The 21,768-nt window shown below is 44.9% G+C and overlaps 1 protein-coding gene across 1 annotated transcript in view; it reads right to left on the reverse strand.

Annotated features, from left to right (window-relative positions):
- LOC110513598 (mast/stem cell growth factor receptor kita) overlaps positions 1 to 20,827 on the reverse strand; it is a 97,186-nt gene extending 76,359 nt beyond the window's left edge. The window contains exon 1 of the mRNA XM_036972919.1: positions 20,339 to 20,827. Coding sequence (XP_036828814.1) covers positions 20,339 to 20,393 — 55 coding nt within the window. The 5' untranslated portion in view covers positions 20,394 to 20,827. The remainder of the gene's footprint in view (positions 1 to 20,338) is intronic.
- Between the last annotated feature and the right edge of the window lie 941 nt (positions 20,828 to 21,768).

Below are 21,768 nucleotides of genomic sequence, written 5' to 3' on the forward strand. Positions count from 1 at the left end.
GGTGTAACAGACTGGTGTAACAGTGGCCAGTCATGGTTCAGTCTAGTAACAGACTGGTGTAACAGACTGGTGTAACAGTGGACAGTCATGGTTCAGTCTAGTAACAGACTGGTGTAACAGACTGGTGTAACAGTGGACAGTCATGGTTCAGTCTAGTAACAGACTGGTGTAACAGACTGGTGTAACAGACTGGTGTAACAGTGGCCAGTCATGGTTCAGTCTAGTAACAGACTGCTGTAACAGACTGGTGTAACAGTCGACAGTCATGGTTCAGTCTAGTAACAGACTGCTGTAACAGTGGACAGTCATGGTTCAGTCTAGACTGGTGTAACAGTGGACAGTCATGGTTCAGTCTAGTAACAGACTGGTGTAACAGACTCGTGTAACAGTGGACAGTCATGGTTCAGTCTAGTAACAGACTGCTGTAACAGATTGGTGTAACAGTGGACAGTCATGGTTCAGTCTAGACTGGTGTAACAGTAGACAGTCATGGTTCAGTCTAGTAACAGACTGGTGTAACAGACTGGTGAAACAGTGGACAGTCATTGTTCAGTCTAGTAACAGACTGCTGTAACAGTGGACAGTCATGGTTCAGTCTAGTAACAGACTGGTGTAACAGTGGACAGTCATGGTTCAGTCTAGTAACAGACTGCTGTAACAGTGGACAGTCATGGTTCAGTCTAGTAACAGACTGGTGTAACAGTGGAGAGTCATGGTTCAGTCTAGTAACAGACTGCTGTAACAGTGGACAGTCATGGTTCAGTCTAGTAACAGACTGCTGTAACAGTGGACAGTCATGGTTCAGTCTAGTAACAGACTGGTGTAACAGACTGGTGTAACAGTGGACAGTCATGGTTCAGTCTAGTAACAGACTGGTGTAACAGACTGGTGTAACAGTGGCCAGTCATGGTTCAGTCTAGTAACAGACTGGTGTAACAGACTGGTGTAACAGTGGACAGTCATGGTTCAGTCTGGTAACAGACTGGTGTAACAGACTGGTGTAACAGTGGACAGTCATGGTTCAGTCTAGTAACAGACTGGTGTAACAGTGGACAGTCATGGTTAGTCTAGTAACAGACTGGTGTAACAGACTGGTGTAACAGACTGGTGTAACAGGGGCCAGTCATGGTTCAGTCTAGTAACAGACTGGTGTAACAGACTGGTGTAACAGTGGACAGTCATGGTTCAGTCTAGTAACAGACTGGTGTAACAGTGGCCAGTCATGGTTCAGTCTAGTAACAGACTGGTGTAACAGACTGGTGTAACAGTGTACAGTCATGGTTCAGTCTGGTAACAGACTGGTGTAACACGCGGTTGAACAGTGGACAGTCATGGTTCAGTCTAGTAACAGACTGCTGTAACAGTGGACAGTCATGGTTCAGTCTAGTAACAGACTGGTGTAACAGACTGGTGTAACAGACTGGTGTAACAGTGGCCAGTCATGGTTCAGTCTAGTAACAGACTGGTGTAACAGACTGGTGTAACAGTGGACAGTCATGGTTCAGTCTAGTAACAGACTGGTGTAACAGACTGGTGTAACAGTGGACAGTCATGGTTCAGTCTAGTAACAGACTGGTGTAACAGACTGGTGTAACAGACTGGTGTAACAGTGGCCAGTCATGGTTCAGTCTAGTAACAGACTGCTGTAACAGACTGGTGTAACAGTCGACAGTCATGGTTCAGTCTAGTAACAGACTGCTGTAACAGTGGACAGTCATGGTTCAGTCTAGACTGGTGTAACAGTGGACAGTCATGGTTCAGTCTAGTAACAGACTGGTGTAACAGACTCGTGTAACAGTGGACAGTCATGGTTCAGTCTAGTAACAGACTGCTGTAACAGATTGGTGTAACAGTGGACAGTCATGGTTCAGTCTAGACTGGTGTAACAGTGGACAGTCATGGTTCAGTCTAGTAACAGACTGGTGTAACAGACTGGTGTAACAGTGGACAGTCATGGTTCAGTCTAGTAACAGACTGGTGTAACAGACTGGTGTAACAGTGGACAGTCATTGTTCAGTCTAGTAACAGACTGCTGTAACAGTGGACAGTCATGGTTCAGTCTAGTAACAGACTGGTGTAACAGTGGACAGTCATGGTTCAATCTAGTAACAGACTGCTGTAACAGTGGACAGTCATGGTTCAGTCTAGTAACAGACTGGTGTAACAGTGGACAGTCATGGTTCAGTCTAGTAACAGACTGCTGTAACAGTGGACAGTCATGGTTCAGTCTAGTAACAGACTGCTGTAACAGTGGACAGTCATGGTTCAGTCTAGTAACAGACTGCTGTAACAGTGGACAGTCATGGTTCAGTCTAGTAACAGACTGCTGTAACAGTGGACAGTCATGGTTCAGTCTAGTAACAGACTGGTGTAACAGACTGGTGTAACAGTGGACAGTCATGGTTCAGTCTAGTAACAGACTGGTGTAACAGACTGGTGTAACAGTGGCCAGTCATGGTTCAGTCTAGTAACAGACTGGTGTAACAGACTGGTGTACCAGTGGACAGTCATGGTTCAGTCTAGTAACAGACTGGTGTAACAGTGGACAGTCATGGTTCAGTCTAGTAACAGACTGGTGTAATAGTGTGGACAGTCATGGTTCAGTCTAGTAACAGACTGGTGTAACAGTGGACAGTCATGGTTCAGTCTAGTAACAGACTGATGTAACAGTGGACAGTCATGGTTCAGTCTAGACTGGTGTAACAGTGGACAGTCATGGTTCAGTCTAGTAACAGACTGGTGTAACAGACTGGTGTAACAGTGGACAGTCATGGTTCAGTCTAGTAACAGACTGGTGTAACAGACTGGTGTAACAGTGGACAGTCATTGTTCAGTCTAGTAACAGACTGCTGTAACAGTGGACAGTCATGGTTCAGTCTAGTAACAGACTGGTGTAACAGTGGACAGTCATGGTTCAATCTAGTAACAGACTGCTGTAACAGTGGACAGTCATGGTTCAGTCTAGTAACAGACTGGTGTAACAGTGGACAGTCATGGTTCAGTCTAGTAACAGACTGCTGTAACAGTGGACAGTCATGGTTCAGTCTAGTAACAGACTGCTGTAACAGTGGACAGTCATGGTTCAGTCTAGTAACAGACTGCTGTAACAGTGGACAGTCATGGTTCAGTCTAGTAACAGACTGGTGTAACAGACTGGTGTAACAGTGGACAGTCATGGTTCAGTCTAGTAACAGACTGGTGTAACAGACTGGTGTAACAGTGGCCAGTCATGGTTCAGTCTAGTAACAGACTGGTGTAACAGACTGGTGTACCAGTGGACAGTCATGGTTCAGTCTAGTAACAGACTGGTGTAACAGTGGACAGTCATGGTTCAGTCTAGTAACAGACTGGTGTAACAGTGTGGACAGTCATGGTTCAGTCTAGTAACAGACTGGTGTAACAGTGGACAGTCATGGTTCAGTCTAGTAACAGACTGGTGTAACAGACTTGTGTAACAGTGGACAGTCATTAATAGACCAACATCAATCTGGCTGAAGGTTTGATCTTCCAACAGGGAGAATTAGGACCAACGTCTGGTGATGACCTCATAAAACCCAAACAGCTCAACTCATCATTATCCATAACAGACAAATAAGGACATTGACAAGGTGAATCAATCAATCAGCCAATCAATCAGCGGGCTTCTAGAGGAGGAAAAACGTTGACATTTGGGTCAGAAAACTGTTTTTTCCCGTTATGTCCCTATTGGGCCTGGTCTAAAGTAGTGCACTACATAGGGAATAGGGTGCCAACCCTTGTCAAAAGTAGTGCACTACATAGGGAATAGAGTGCCAACCCTGGTCAAAAGTAGTGCACTACATAGGGAATAGGGTGCCAACCCTGGTCAAAAGTAGTGCACTACATAGGGAATAGGGTGCCAACCCTAGTGAAAAGTAGTGCACTATATAGGGAATAGGGTGCCAACTCTGGTCAAAAGTAGTGCACTACATAAAGGAATAGTGTACAATTTGGGACAGAGACTGTGTTTTTCAGTTCTGAAGATTAACACATGATTTGCATAGCCTGGCAGCCAATCAATAGACTTCTTGAGGATAGAAAAAAAAACAAAAACATTTGGGTCATGAAGTTGTTTCGTTCCCCCTAGAGTTCAGATTCACAGCCTGTCAGCGTCCTAAACAGCACCCTATTCCCCCATGGGCCCTGGTAATAAAAAGTAGTGCACTAAATTGGGAATAGGGTGCCAACCCTGGTCTAAAGTAGTGCACTAAATATGGAATAGGGTGCCAACCCTCGTCAAAAGTAGTGCACTAAATATGGAATAGGGTGCCAACCCTGGTCTAAAGTAGTGCACTAAATATGGAATAGGGTGCCAACCCTGGTCAAAAGTAGTGCACTAAATATGGAATAGGGTGCCAACCCTGGTCTAAAGTAGTGCACTATATAGGGAATAGGGTGCAAACCCTGGTCTAAAGTAGTGCACTACATAGGGAATAGGGGTCCATTTGGGATTTAACCATGGACTGACGGCCCTGGGGCACTAACGGTCACATGAAGATCATGTTGGTGGAAAACCTGCCAGGCAAATCATGTGTCGATCTTCAGAAGTCTAGGGCTTTCTTCCAAATGGCATCCTATTCCCTATGTAGTGCACTACTTCTGACCAGAGTTGGCACCCTAATTCCATATTTAGTGCACTACTTCTGACCAGGGTTGGCACCCTATTCCCTATGTAGTGCACTACTTTAGACCAGGGTTGGAACCCTATTCCCTATGTAGTGCACTACTTTAGACCAGAGTTGGCACCCTATTCCCTATGTAGTGCACTACTTTAGACCAGGGTTGGCACCCTATTCCCTATGTAGTGCACTACTTTAGACCAGGATTGGCACCCTATTCCCTATATAGTGCACTACTTTAGACCAGAGTTGGCACCCTATTCCCTATGTAGTGCACTACTTTAGACCAGAGTTGGCACCCTATTCCCTATGTAGTGCACTACTTTAGACCAGGGTTGGCACCCTATTCCCTATGTAGTGCACTACTTTAGACCAGGGTTGGCAGCCTATTCCCTATGTACCTTAGAACAGAGCCCTATTCCCTATGTAGTGCACTACTTTAGACCAGGGTTGGCACCCTATTCCCTATGTAGTGCACTACTTTAGACCAGGGTTGGCAGCCTATTCCCTATGTACCTTAGAACAGAGCCCTATTCCCTATGTAGTGCACTACTAGTGACCAGAGCCCTATATAACCCTATTCCCTATATAGTGCACTACTAGTGACCAGAGACCTATATAACCCTATTCCCTATATAGTGCACTACTTTAGACCAGAGCCCTATTCCCTATATAGTGCACTACTAGTGACCAGAGCCCTATATAACCCTATTCCCTATATAGTGCACTACTTTAGACCAGAGCCCTATTCCCTATATAGTGCACTACTTTAGACCAGAGCCCTATTCCCTATATAGTGCACTACTTAAGACCAGAGCCCTATTCCCTATATAGTGCACTACTAGTGACCAGAGCCCTATATAACCCTATTCCCTATATAGTGCACTACTTTAGACCAGAGCCCTATTCCCTATATAGTGCACTACTTTAGACCAGAGCCCTATTCCCTATATAGTGCACTACTTTAGACCAGAGCCCTATTCCCTATGTAGTGCACTACTAGTGACCAGAGCCCTATTCCCTATATAGTGCACTACTTTAGACCAGAGCCCTATTCCCTATATAGTGCACTACTTTAGACCAGAGCCCTATTCCCTATGTAGTGCACTACTTTAGACCAGAGCCCTATTCCCTATATAGTGCACTACTTTAGACCAGAGCCCTATTCCCTATATAGTGCACTACTTTAGACCAGAGCCCTATTCCCTATATAGTGCACTACTTTAGACCAGAGCCCTATTCCCTATATAGTGCACTACTTTAGACCAGAGCCCTATTCCCTATATAGTGCACTACTTTAGACCAGAGCCCTATTCCCTATATAGTGCACTACTTTAGACCAGAGCCCTATTCCCTATATAGTGAACTACTAGTGACCAGAGCCCTATTCCCTATATAGTGCACTACTTTAGACCAGAGCCCTATTCCCTATATAGTGAACTACTAGTGACCAGAGCCCTATTCCCTATATAGTGCACTACTTTAGACCAGAGCCCTATTCCCTATATAGTGAACTACTAGTGACCAGAGCCCTATTCCCTATATAGTGCACTACTTTAGACCAGAGCCCTATTCCCTATATAGTGCACTACTTTAGACCAGAGCCCTATTCCCTATATAGTGCACTACTTTATACCAGAGCCCTAATCCCTATATAGTGCACTACTTTAGACCAGAGCCCTATTCCCTATATAGTGCACTACTTTAGACCAGAGCCCTATTCCCTATGTAGTGCACTACTTTAGACCAGAGCCCTATTCCCTATATAGTGCACTACTTTAGACCAGAGCCCTATTCCCTATATAGTGCACTACTTTAGACCAGAGCCCTATTCCCTATATAGTGCACTACTTTAGACCAGAGCCCTATTCCCTATATAGTGCACTACTTTAGACCAGAGCCCAATTCCCTATATAGTGCACTACTTTAGACCAGAGCCCTATTCCCTATATAGTGAACTACTAGTGACCAGAGCCCTATTCCCTATATAGTGCACTACTTTAGACCAGAGCCCTATTCCCTATATAGTGAACTACTAGTGACCAGAGCCCTATTCCCTATGTAGTGCACTACTTTAGACCAGAGCCCTATTCCCTATATAGTGCACTACTTTAGACCAGAGCCCTATTCCCTATATAGTGCACTACTTTAGACCAGAGCCCTATTCCCTATGTAGTGCACTACTAGTGACCAGAGCCCTATTCCCTATATAGTGCACTACTTTAGACCAGAGCCCTATTCCCTATATAGTGCACTACTAGTGACCAGAGCCCTATATAACCCTATTCCCTATATAGTGCACTACTTTAGACCAGAGCCCTATTCCCTATATAGTGCACTACTAGTGACCAGAGCCCTATATAACCCTATTCCCTATATAGTGCACTACTAGTGACCAGAGACCTATATAACCCTATTCCCTATATAGTGCACTACTTTAGACCAGAGCCCTATTCCCTATATAGTGCACTACTAGTGACCAGAGCCCTATATAACCCTATTCCCTATATAGTGCACTACTTTAGACCAGAGCCCTATTCCCTATATAGTGCACTACTAGTGACCAGAGCCCTATATAACCCTATTCCCTATATAGTGCACTACTTTAGACCAGAGCCCTATTCCCTATATAGTGCACTACTTTAGACCAGAGCCCTATTCCCTATATAGTGCACTACTTTAGACCAGAGCCCTATTCCCTATGTAGTGCACTACTAGTGACCAGAGCCCTATTCCCTATATAGTGCACTACTTTAGACCAGAGCCCTATTCCCTATATAGTGCACTACTTTAGACCAGAGCCCTATTCCCTATGTAGTGCACTACTTTAGACCAGAGCCCTATTCCCTATATAGTGCACTACTTTAGACCAGAGCCCTATTCCCTATGTAGTGCACTACTTTAGACCAGAGCCCTATTCCCTATATAGTGCACTACTTTAGACCAGAGCCCTATTCCCTATATAGTGCACTACTTTAGACCAGAGCCCTATTCCCTATATAGTGCACTACTTTAGACCAGAGCCCTATTCCCTATATAGTGCACTACTTTAGACCAGAGCCCTATTCCCTATATAGTGAACTACTTTAGACCAGAGCCCTATTCCCTATATAGTGCACTACTTTAGACCAGAGCCCTATTCCCTATATAGTGAACTACTAGTGACCAGAGCCCTATTCCCTATATAGTGCACTACTTTAGACCAGAGCCCTATTCCCTATATAGTGAACTACTAGTGACCAGAGCCCTATTCCCTATATAGTGCACTACTTTAGACCAGAGCCCTATTCCCTATATAGTGAACTACTAGTGACCAGAGCCCTATTCCCTATATAGTGCACTACTTTAGACCAGAGCCCTATTCCCTATATAGTGCACTACTTTAGACCAGAGCCCTATTCCCTATATAGTGCACTACTTTATACCAGAGCCCTATTCCCTATATAGTGCACTACTTTAGACCAGAGCCCTATTCCCTATATAGTGCACTACTTTAGACCAGAGCCCTATTCCCTATATAGTGCACTACTTTAGACCAGAGCCCTATTCCCTATATAGTGCACTACTTTAGACCAGAGCCCTATTCCCTATATAGTGCACTACTTTAGACCAGAGCCCTATTCCCTATATAGTGCACTACTTTAGACCAGAGCCCTATTCCCTATATAGTGCACTACTTTAGACCAGAGCCCTATTCCCTATATAGTGCACTACTTTAGACCAGAGCCCTATTCCCTATATAGTGCACTACTTTAGACCAGAGCCCTATTCCCTATATAGTGCACTACTTTAGACCAGAGCCCTATTCCCTATATAGTGAACTACTAGTGACCAGAGCCCTATTCCCTATATAGTGCACTACTTTAGACCAGAGCCCTATTCCCTATATAGTGAACTACTAGTGACCAGAGCCCTATTCCCTATGTAGTGCACTACTTTAGACCAGAGCCCTATTCCCTATGTAGTGCACTACTTTAGACCAGAGCCCTATTCCCTATATAGTGCACTACTTTAGACCAGAGCCCTATTCCCTATATAGTGCACTACTTTAGACCAGAGCCCTATTCCCTATATAGTGCACTACTTTAGACCAGAGCCCTATTCCCTATATAGTGCACTACTTTAGACCAGAGCCCTATTCCCTATATAGTGCACTACTAGTGACCAGAGCCCTATATAACCCTATTCCCTATATAGTGCACTACTTTAGACCAAAGCCCTATTCCCTATATAGTGCACTACTAGTGACCAGAGCCCTATATAACCCTATTCCCTATATAGTGCACTACTAGTGACCAGAGACCTATATAACCCTATTCCCTATATAGTGCACTACTTTAGACCAGAGCCCTATTCCCTATATAGTGCACTACTAGTGACCAGAGCCCTATATAACCCTATTCCCTATATAGTGCACTACTTTAGACCAGAGCCCTATTCCCTATATAGTGCACTACTTTAGACCAGAGCCCTATTCCCTATATAGTGCACTACTTTAGACCAGAGCCCTATTCCCTATATAGTGCACTACTAGTGACCAGAGCCCTATATAACCCTATTCCCTATATAGTGCACTACTTTAGACCAGAGCCCTATTCCCTATATAGTGCACTACTTTAGACCAGAGCCCTATTCCCTATATAGTGCACTACTTTAGACCAGAGCCCTATTCCCTATATAGTGCACTACTTTAGACCAGAGCCCTATTCCCTATATAGTGAACTACTAGTGACCAGAGCCCTATTCCCTATATAGTGCACTACTTTAGACCAGAGCCCTATTCCCTATATAGTGAACTACTAGTGACCAGAGCCCTATTCCCTATATAGTGCACTACTTTAGACCAGAGCCCTATTCCCTATATAGTGCACTACTTTAGACCAGAGCCCTATTCCCTATATAGTGCACTACTTTATACCAGAGCCCTATTCCCTATATAGTGCACTACTTTAGACCAGAGCCCTATTCCCTATATAGTGCACTACTTTAGACCAGAGCCCTATTCCCTATATAGTGCACTACTTTAGACCAGAGCCCTATTCCCTATATAGTGCACTACTTTAGACCAGAGCCCTATTCCCTATATAGTGCACTACTTTAGACCAGAGCCCTATTCCCTATATAGTGCACTACTTTAGACCAGAGCCCTATTCCCTATATAGTGCACTACTTTAGACCAGAGCCCTATTCCCTATATAGTGCACTACTTTAGACCAGAGCCCTATTCCCTATATAGTGCACTACTTTAGACCAGAGCCCTATTCCCTATATAGTGCACTACTTTAGACCAGAGCCCTATTCCCTATATAGTGAACTACTAGTGACCAGAGCCCTATTCCCTATATAGTGCACTACTTTAGACCAGAGCTCTATTCCCTATATAGTGAACTACTAGTGACCAGAGCCCTATTCCCTATGTAGTGCACTACTTTAGACCAGAGCCCTATTCCCTATGTAGTGCACTACTTTAGACCAGAGCCCTATTCCCTATATAGTGCACTACTTTAGACCAGAGCCCTATTCCCTATATAGTGCACTACTTTAGACCAGAGCCCTATTCCCTATATAGTGCACTACTTTAGACCAGAGCCCTATTCCCTATATAGTGCACTACTTTAGACCAGAGCCCTATTCCCTATATAGTGCACTACTAGTGACCAGAGCCCTATATAACCCTATTCCCTATATAGTGCACTACTTTAGACCAAAGCCCTATTCCCTATATAGTGCACTACTAGTGACCAGAGCCCTATATAACCCTATTCCCTATATAGTGCACTACTAGTGACCAGAGACCTATATAACCCTATTCCCTATATAGTGCACTACTTTAGACCAGAGCCCTATTCCCTATATAGTGCACTACTAGTGACCAGAGCCCTATATAACCCTATTCCCTATATAGTGCACTACTTTAGACCAGAGCCCTATTCCCTATATAGTGCACTACTTTAGACCAGAGCCCTATTCCCTATATAGTGCACTACTTTAGACCAGAGCCCTATTCCCTATATAGTGCACTACTAGTGACCAGAGCCCTATATAACCCTATTCCCTATATAGTGCACTACTTTAGACCAGAGCCCTATTCCCTATATAGTGCACTACTTTAGACCAGAGCCCTATTCCCTATATAGTGCACTACTTTAGACCAGAGCCCTATTCCCTATATAGTGCACTACTTTAGACCAGAGCCCTATTCCCTATATAGTGCACTACTAGTGACCAGAGCCCTATTCCCTATATAGTGCACTACTTTAGACCAGAGCCCTATTCCCTATATAGTGCACTACTTTAGACCAGAGCCCTATTCCCTATATAGTGCACTACTTTAGACCAGAGCCCTATTCCCTATATAGTGAACTACTAGTGACCAGAGCCCTATTCCCTATGTAGTGCACTACTTTAGACCAGAGCCCTATTCCCTATGTAGTGCACTACTTTAGACCAGAGCCCTATTCCCTATATAGTGCACTACTTTAGACCAGAGCCCTATTCCCTATATAGTGCACTACTTTAGACCAGAGCCCTATTCCCTATATAGTGCACTACTTTAGACCAGAGCCCTATTCCCTATATAGTGCACTACTTTAGACCAGAGCCCTATTCCCTATATAGTGCACTACTAGTGACCAGAGCCCTATATAACCCTATTCCCTATATAGTGCACTACTTTAGACCAAAGCCCTATTCCCTATATAGTGCACTACTAGTGACCAGAGCCCTATATAACCCTATTCCCTATATAGTGCACTACTAGTGACCAGAGACCTATATAACCCTATTCCCTATATAGTGCACTACTTTAGACCAGAGCCCTATTCCCTATATAGTGCACTACTAGTGACCAGAGCCCTATATAACCCTATTCCCTATATAGTGCACTACTTTAGACCAGAGCCCTATTCCCTATATAGTGCACTACTTTAGACCAGAGCCCTATTCCCTATATAGTGCACTACTTTAGACCAGAGCCCTATTCCCTATATAGTGCACTACTAGTGACCAGAGCCCTATATAACCCTATTCCCTATATAGTGCACTACTTTAGACCAGAGCCCTATTCCCTATATAGTGCACTACTTTAGACCAGAGCCCTATTCCCTATATAGTGCACTACTTTAGACCAGAGCCCTATTCCCTATATAGTGCACTACTTTAGACCAGAGCCCTATTCCCTATATAGTGCACTACTAGTGACCAGAGCCCTATTCCCTATATAGTGCACTACTTTAGACCAGAGCCCTATTCCCTATATAGTGCACTACTTTAGACCAGAGCCCCATTCCCTATGTAGTGCACTACTTTAGACCAGAGCCCTATTCCCTATATAGTGCACTACTTTAGACCAGAGCCCTATTCCCTATATAGTGCACTACTTTAGACCAGAGCCCTATTCCCTATATAGTGCACTACTTTAGACCAGAGCCCTATTCCCTATATAGTGCACTACTTTAGACCAGAGCCCTATTCCCTATATAGTGAACTACTTTAGACCAGAGCCCTATTCCCTATATAGTGCACTACTTTAGACCAGAGCCCTATTCCCTATATAGTGAACTACTAGTGACCAGAGCCCTATTCCCTATATAGTGCACTACTTTAGACCAGAGCCCTATTCCCTATATAGTGAACTACTAGTGACCAGAGCCCTATTCCCTATATAGTGCACTACTTTAGACCAGAGCCCTATTCCCTATATAGTGAACTACTAGTGACCAGAGCCCTATTCCCTATATAGTGCACTACTTTAGACCAGAGCCCTATTCCCTATATAGTGCACTACTTTATACCAGAGCCCTATTCCCTATATAGTGCACTACTTTAGACCAGAGCCCTATTCCCTATATAGTGCACTACTTTAGACCAGAGCCCTATTCCCTATATAGTGCACTACTTTAGACCAGAGCCCTATTCCCTATATAGTGCACTACTTTAGACCAGAGCCCTATTCCCTATATAGTGCACTACTTTAGACCAGAGCCCTATTCCCTATGTAGTGCACTACTTTAGACCAGAGCCCTATTCCCTATATAGTGCACTACTTTAGACCAGAGCCCTATTCCCTATATAGTGCACTACTTTAGACCAGAGCCCTATTCCCTATATAGTGCACTACTTTAGACCAGGGCCCTATTCCCTATATAGTGCACTACTTTAGACCAGGGCCCTATTCCCTATATAGTGCACTACTTTAGACCAGGGCCCTGTTCCCTATATATAGTGGTACTACTTTAGACCAGAGCCCTATTCCCTATGTAGTGCACTACTTTAGACCAGTGCCCTATTCCCTATGTAGTGCACTACTTTAGACCAGAGCCCTATTCCCTATGTAGTGCACTACTTTAGACCAGAGCCCTATTCCCTATATAGTGCACTACTTTAGACCAGAGCCCTATTCCCTATGTAGTGCACTACTTTAGACCAGAGCCCTATTCCCTATGTAGTGCACTACTTTAGACCAGAGCCCTATTCCCTATGTAGTGCACTACTTTAGACCAGAGCCCTATTCCCTATATAGTACACTACTTTAGACCAGAGCCCTATTCCCTATATAGTGCACTACTTTAGTCCAGAGCCCTATTCCCTATATAGTGCAGTACTTTAGACCAGAGCCCTATTCCCTATATAGTGCAGTACTTTAGACCAGAGCCCTATTCCCTATATAGTGAACTACTAGTGACCAGAGCCCTATTCCCTATATAGTGAACTACTAGTGACCAGAGCCCTATTCCCTATATAGTGAACTACTAGTGACCAGAGCCCTATTCCCTATATAGTGCACTACTTTAGACCAGAGCCCTATTCCCTATATAGTGCACTACTTTAGACCAGAGCCCTATTCCCTATATAGTGCACTACTTTAGACCAGAGCCCTATTCCCTATATAGTGCACTACTTTAGACCAGAGCCCTATTCCCTATATAGTACACTACTTTAGACCAGAGCCCTATTCCCTATATAGTACACTACTTTAGACCAGAGCCCTATTCCCTATATAGTGCACTACTTTAGACCAGAGCCCTATTCCCTATATAGTGCACTACTTTAGACCAGAGCCCTATTCCCTATATAGTGCACTACTTTAGACCAGAGCCCTATTCCCTATATAGTGCACTACTTTAGACCAGAGCCCTATTCCCTATATAGTACACTACTTTAGACCAGAGCCCTATTCCCTATATAGTACACTACTTTAGACCAGAGCCCTATTCCCTATATAGTACACTACTTTAGACCAGAGCCCTATTCCCTATATAGTGCACTACTTTAGACCAGAGCCCTATTCCCTATTTAGTACACTACTTTAGACCAGAGCCCTATTCCCTATATAGTGCACTACTTTAGACCAGAGCCCTATTCCCTATATAGTGCACTACTTTAGACCAGAGCCCTATTCCCTATATAGTGCACTACTTTAGACCAGAGCCCTATTCCCTATATAGTGCACTACTTTAGACCAGAGCCCTATTCCCTATATAGTACACTACTTTAGACCAGAGCCCTATTCCCTATATAGTACACTACTTTAGACCAGAGCCCTATTCCCTATATAGTGCACTACTTTAGACCAGAGCCCTATTCCCTATATAGTGCACTACTTTAGACCAGAGCCCTATTCCCTATATAGTACACTACTTTAGACCAGAGCCCTATTCCCTATATAGTACACTACTTTAGACCAGAGCCCTATTCCCTATATAGTACACTACTTTAGACCAGAGCCCTATTCCCTATATAGTGCACTACTTTAGACCAGAGCCCTATTCCCTATTTAGTACACTACTTTAGACCAGAGCCCTATTCCCTATATAGTGCACTACTTTAGACCAGAGCCCTATTCCCTATATAGTGCACTACTTTAGACCAGAGCCCTATTCCCTATATAGTACACTACTTTAGACCAGAGCCCTATTCCCTATATAGTGCACTACTTTAGACCAGAGCCCTATTCCCTATATAGTGCACTACTTTAGACCAGAGCCCTATTCCCTATATAGTACACTACTTTAGACCAGAGCCCTATTCCCTATATAGTGCACTACTTTAGACCAGAGCCCTATTCCCTATATAGTGCACTACTTTAGACCAGAGCCCTATTCCCTATATAGTACACTACTTTAGACCAGAGCCCTATTCCCTATATAGTACACTACTTTAGACCAGAGCCCTATTCCCTATATAGTACACTACTTTAGACCAGAGCCCTATTCCCTATATAGTGCACTACTTTAGACCAGAGCCCTATTCCCTATTTAGTACACTACTTTAGACCAGAGCCCTATTCCCTATATAGTGCACTACTTTAGACCAGAGCCCTATTCCCTATATAGTACACTACTTTAGACCAGAGCCCTATTCCCTATATAGTACACTACTTTAGACCAGAGCCCTATTCCCTATATAGTGCACTACTTTAGACCAGAGCCCTATTCCCTATATAGTGCACTACTTTAGACCAGAGCCCTATTCCCTATATAGTACACTACTTTAGACCAGAGCCCTATTCCCTATATAGTACACTACTTTAGACCAGAGCCCTATTCCCTATATAGTACACTACTTTAGACCAGAGCCCTATTCCCTATATAGTGCACTACTTTAGACCAGAGCCCTATTCCCTATTTAGTACACTACTTTAGACCAGAGCCCTATTCCCTATATAGTGCACTACTTTAGACCAGAGCCCTATTCCCTATATAGTGCACTACTTTAGACCAGAGCCCTATTCCCTATATAGTGCACTACTTTAGACCAGAGCCCTATTCCCTATATAGTGCACTACTTTAGACCAGAGCCCTATTCCCTATATAGTACACTACTTTAGACCAGAGCCCTATTCCCTATTTAGTACACTACTTTAGACCAGAGCCCTATTCCCTATATAGTGCACTACTTTAGACCAGAGCCCTATTCCCTATATAGTGCACTACTTTAGACCAGAGCCCTATTCCCTATATAGTGCACTACTTTAGACCAGAGCCCTATTCCCTATATAGTGCACTACTTTAGACCAGAGCCCTATTCCCTATATAGTACACTACTTTAGACCAGAGCCCTATTCCCTATATAGTACACTACTATAGACCAGAGCCCTATTCCCTATATAGTGCACTACTAGTGACCAGAGCCCTATTCCCTATATAGTGCACTACTAATGACCAGAGCCCTATTCCCTATATAGTGCACTACTAGTGACCAGAGCCCTATGGGGAATAGGATGCCGTTTTGAAGCCTTTTTATTTCTTTATTTTACTTTCATTTAACCAAATTCTTATTTTCAATGACGGACTAGGAACAGTTAACTGGTCTAGGAACAGTGGGTTAACTGGTCTAGGAACAGCGGGTTAACTGGTCTAGGAACAGTGGGTTAACTGGTCTAGGAACAGTGGGTTAACTGGTCTAGGAACAGTGGGTTAACTGGTCTAGGAACAGTGGGTTAACTGGTCCAGGAACAGTGGGTTAACTGGCCTAGGAACAGTGGGTTAACTGATCCAGGAACAGTTAACTGGTCTAGGAACAGTGGGTTAACCGGCCTAGGAACAGTGGGTTAACCGGCCTAGGAACAGTGGGTTAACTGGTCTAGGAACAGTGGGTTAACTGGTCTAGGAACAGTGGGTTAACTGGTCTAGGAACAGTGGGTTAACTGGTCTAGGAACAGTGGGTTAACTGGTCTAGGAACAGTGGGTTAACCACTCTAGGAACAGTGGGTTAACCACTCTAGGAACAGTGGGTTAACTGCCTTGTTCAGGGGCAGAACGACAGATTTGTACCTTGTCAGCTCGGGGGTTTGAACTTGCAACCTTTCGGTTACTAGTCCAACGCTCTAACCACTAGGCTACGCTGGATTTGAACTTGCAACCAATAGTTACAGTGACTAAATGGTTAAGTGGAATTTGACTGCCGTCATGATTTGTAACTGCTGGTGTGGCGGTAACAGCTTTAGACACACACACACACACACACACACACACACACACACACACACACAACCTTTTCCTGGGAAAAGCCCGGATACGACCAACTACCTTGGGATACAGTTATGCAAATACATAGTAGGCATCCCAAATGGCACCCTATTCCCTAGTTAGTGCACTACTTTTAAACCAGGGCCCATAGATACCTGGTCAAAAGTAGTGCACTAACTAGGGAATTGGGTGCCACTTCTAATAGTGTGACTCTGGGCTTGAAGGAACAGGTTGAAGATGATAGATTACACTACCGTTATAGCTTTATGTAAACAACATTATAGGGCATACACCTGTGTGTCTGTGTGTGTGTGTGTGTGTGTGTGTGTGTGTGAGTTTGAGTAACAGTACACTGTAAAAAATAATATATATATATATTACACACTGAACAACAATATCAACACAACATGTCAAGTGTTGTTCCCATGTTTCATGAGCTGAAATAAAAGATCCCAGAAATGTTCCATACAAACAAAAAAGCTTATTTCTCTTAAACTTTGTGCACAAAATTGTTTACATTTCTTTTAGTGAGCATTTCTCCTTTACCCCAAGATTTGGTTTGCTGACGTCAACGTTGTGAACAGAGTGCCTCGTGGCGGTGGGGTTATGGTATGGAGCAGGCAGAAACTACGGACAACGAACACAATTGCATTTTTATCAGTGTACATTTTTATGCACGGAGATACCGTGATGAAATCCTGAGGCCCGTTGTCGTGCCATTCATCCGCCTCCATCACCTCATGGTTCAGCATGACAATGTACGGCCGGCCACATGTCGCAAGAATCTGTTCCAGTTCCTGCCAATATCCAGCAACTTCCACTGTGTGTGTGTGTGTGTGCCTGCCTAAGCCCTGTGTTGAATAAACATGGGCTTATTGCATCAGATCAGCCTATTCTGCATTCTACATCTGGAGTCAGATGGGCCAAACTTCCAGACATGTTTAGCCTGCCTGCTGCCACCTGTTATGCGCGGAAGCCAACATATGTTGCTAAAATGTATGAATAATTAATTGGATAACCAAAACAGTGTGTGTGTGTGTGTGTGTGTGTGTGTGTGTGTTACCATGCATAACAAAACAATGGAATAGCCTAATAAGCTCAAATGTCCAAGATGATGCTATAAAATACAGAACAGGCTATTGGCCAAGGAAGTGCCGGGAAAGCTCCATACCAACACAACCCCACTCCCTACCAACACAACCCCACTCCATACCAACCCCACTCCGTACCAACACAACCCCACTCCGTACCAACACAACCCCACTCCCTACCAACACAACCCCACTCCATACCAACACAACCCCACTCCCTACCAACACAACCCCACTCCCTACCAACACAACACCACTCCATACCAAAACAACCCCACTCCATACCAACACAACCCCACTCCATACCAACACAACCTCACTCCCTACCAACACAACCCCACTCCATACCAACACAACACCACTCCATACCAACACAACCCCACTCCATACCAACACAACCCCACTCCCTACCAACACAACCCCACTCCATACCAACACAACCCCACTCCATACCAACACAACCCCACTCCATACCAACACAACCCCACTCCATACCAACACAACCCCACTCCCTACCAACACAACCCCACTCCCTACCAACACAACCCCACTCCCTACCAACACAACCCCACTCCCTACCAACACAACCCCACTCCCTACCAAAACAACCCCACTCCATACCAAAACAACCCCACTCCATACCAACACAACCCCACTCCCTACCAACACAACCCCACTCCCTACCAACACAACACCACTCCATACCAAAACAACCCCACTCCATACCAACACAACCCCACTCCATACCAACACAACCTCACTCCCTACCAACACAACCCCACTCCATACCAACACAACACCACTCCATACCAACACAACCCCACTCCATACCAACACAACCCCACTCCCTACCAACACAACCCCACTCCATACCAACACAACCCCACTCCATACCAACACAACCCCACTCCATACCAACACAACCCCACTCCCTACCAACACAACCCCACTCCCTACCAACACAACCCCACTCCCTACCAACACAACCCCACTCCATACCAAAACAACCCCACTCCATACCAAAACAACCCCACTCCATACCAACACAACCCCACTCCGTACCAACACAACCCCACTCCGTACCAACACAACCCCACGCCGTACCAACACAACCCCACGCCGTACCAACACAACCCCACTCCGTACCAACACAACCCCACTCCGTACCAGCACAACCCCACTCCATACCAACACAACACGACACCAACACCACTCCATACCAACACAACCCCACTCCATACCAACACAACCCCACTCCATACCAACACAACCCCACTCCATACCAACACAACGCCACTCCATACCAACACAACCCCACTCCATACCAACACAATCCCACTCCATACCAACACAACACCACTCCATACCAACCCCACGCCGTACCAACACAACCCCACTCCGTACCAGCACAACCCCACTCCATACCAACACAACACCAACACCACTCCATACCAACACAACCCCACTCCATACCAACACAACGCCACTCCATACCAACACAAAGCCACTCCATACCAACACAACCCCACTCCATACCAACACAATCCCACTCCATACCAACACAACCCCACTCCATACCAACACAACCCCACTCCATACCAACACAACCCCACTCCATACCAACACAACCCCACTCCATACCAACCCCACTCCATACCAACCCCACTCCATACCAACCCCACTCCGTACCAACACAACCCCACACCAACCCCACTCCATACCAACACAACCCCACTCCATACCAACCCCACTCCGTACCAACACAACCCCACTCCATACCAACCCCACTCCATACCAACACAACCCCACTCCATACCAACACCCGAAACGACATGTATTAGACTACACACCCATGGTAGGTCTACCTACACTATGACCAAAAGCCCAGACCATTATTCCTCATCCACCAAACTTTACAGTTGGCCAAACCCAGATTCATTCATCGGACTGCCAGATGGTGAAGCGTTATACTTCACTCTAGAGAACGCGTTTCAACTGCTCCAGAGTCCAACCAGTCCAGCCGAAGCTTGGCATTGCGCATGGTGATCTTAGGCTTGTGTGCGGCTGCTCGGCCATGGAAACCCATTGAAGCTCCCCATGAACAGTTCTTGTGCTGATGTTGCTTCCAGAGGCCGTTTGGAACTCGGGTAGTGAGTGTTGCAACCGAGGACAAACTATTTTTTACGCACTACGTGCTTCAGCACTCGACGGTCCCGTTCTGTGAGCTTGTGTGGCATATCACTGAGACGTTGTTGCTCCTAGACTTTTCTCTTCACAATAACAGAACTTACAGTTGACCGGGGGGCAGACATTGTATGAACTGACTAGTTGGAAAGGTGGCATCCTATGACGGTGCCACGTTGAAAGCCACCGAGCTCTTCAGTAAGGCCATTCTACTGACAATGTTTACCAATGGAGATTGCATGTCTGTGTGCTCGATTTGCAACGGGTGAGGTGGAAATAGCCCGAGCCACACATTTTAAAGGGTGTCCACATACCTTTGTATATGTGGTGTATAATCAACCTCAGGATATTGGATAAACCACAACATAGCCATCCACACACGCTATATATACGCCACAACCAAAACATAAAGCAGTAAAACCACAATAAACAGCACGTGAAAAACGCGGCGACTCACCTGTCAGCGGAAACAACAGAAACTGCATGATAACTAGAATCCAGTTGTCTCTCATGATTAGCTGTGTTGTTAATCCTACCCCATGCGTCTGGACTTGTGTGTGTGTGTCTAAAGTTGTCGTCTCTATCCGTACAGTGAACTGCGTAGCGGGTCAATACCGCTGAGGTATGGTCCCTATCTAACTGAAGGAGGAACGCTACTGATTCGATTCTCTCAAGGGGCTGATACGACACTCCGATGGATTTTAATGTTCCTTAAAGGGCCAGTACACATTTTTCGCTCTACTCTTCTCTGTTTCTCCTCCTGTCTTCATCTCCTCCAGCAGTATACCGCTCCGATCCGTTCCGCATCGCAAGCCAGTCTGGACCACGGCCAGTGCGCAAGCCAGTCTGGACCACCGCCAGTGCGCGGCTGAGTTGTTATTACTGGAAGAACAACTCCTGTCTCCAAAGTCACGTTGACAGTTTTTCTAAATAAATAGCGCCTCGTCATAAAATGAATTCCCGCAGGATGAATCTGCGATTTTTAAAGTACCGTTCACACTTTGAATAATTACCCCTGTACCCTGACAGTGAAGAGGGTGTTTTGGCGTCTGCAGTCTACTGCATCTCTGTCTGTCTGTCCATCTGTCCATCTCTCGCTCTCTTTCTCTCTACCTCTATCTGTCACTCACTCACTGTCTGTCTGTCTGTCTCTCTTTCTCTCTATCTATCTGTCTCTCTCTGCTTGTCTCTGTCTGTCTGTCTCTCTCTCTCTCTCTCTGTCAGTATTAGGTTAATGGTGGTGGTGATGCAGCTATGGTTTGTTATTCACTTGGTTTCACTTCACCTTCACTAATCAATATTGTGTTAGATGATTCAGATGATTACTCATCATCATGCTGCTGTGTGTGTGTGTGTGTGTGTGTGTCTGTGTGTCTGTGTGTGTGAGAGTGTGTGTGTGTGTGTGTGTGTGTGGTGTGTGTGTGTGTGTGTGTGTGTGTGTGTGTGTGTGTGTGTGTGTGTGAGAGAGAGAGTGTGTGTGAGTGTGTGTGTGTGTGTGGGAGTGTGTGTGAGTGTGTGAGAGCTGTGTGTGTGTGTGTGTGTGGTGTGTGTGTGGTGTGACTGCCTGCTGCATGTCTGTGTCCTGAGCTCATAACAGTTGTGTTGTTGTGCCTCACTAGAGCTCTAGGGTGTTAAAGGACTATTTACACTGGTAGGCTTTGTGCTGTGTCAAGACATCTCCTCCACATGACTGGTACAGCTCTAGCCTTGTGGTTCTTCATTAAAAAAACACCTTTATTCTCACTGGGACACACAGTATTTAATAGAAAACGTCCTTATTCTCACAGTATTTAATATAAAACTCCCTAATTCTCACTGGGACACACAGTATTTAACATAAAACACCATTATTCTCACTGGGACACACAGTATTTAATATAAAACTCC

The sequence above is a fragment of the Oncorhynchus mykiss genome, unplaced genomic scaffold, assembly GCF_013265735.2.
Source record: "Oncorhynchus mykiss isolate Arlee unplaced genomic scaffold, USDA_OmykA_1.1 un_scaffold_212, whole genome shotgun sequence".
Classification (NCBI taxonomy): domain Eukaryota; kingdom Metazoa; phylum Chordata; class Actinopteri; order Salmoniformes; family Salmonidae; genus Oncorhynchus; species Oncorhynchus mykiss.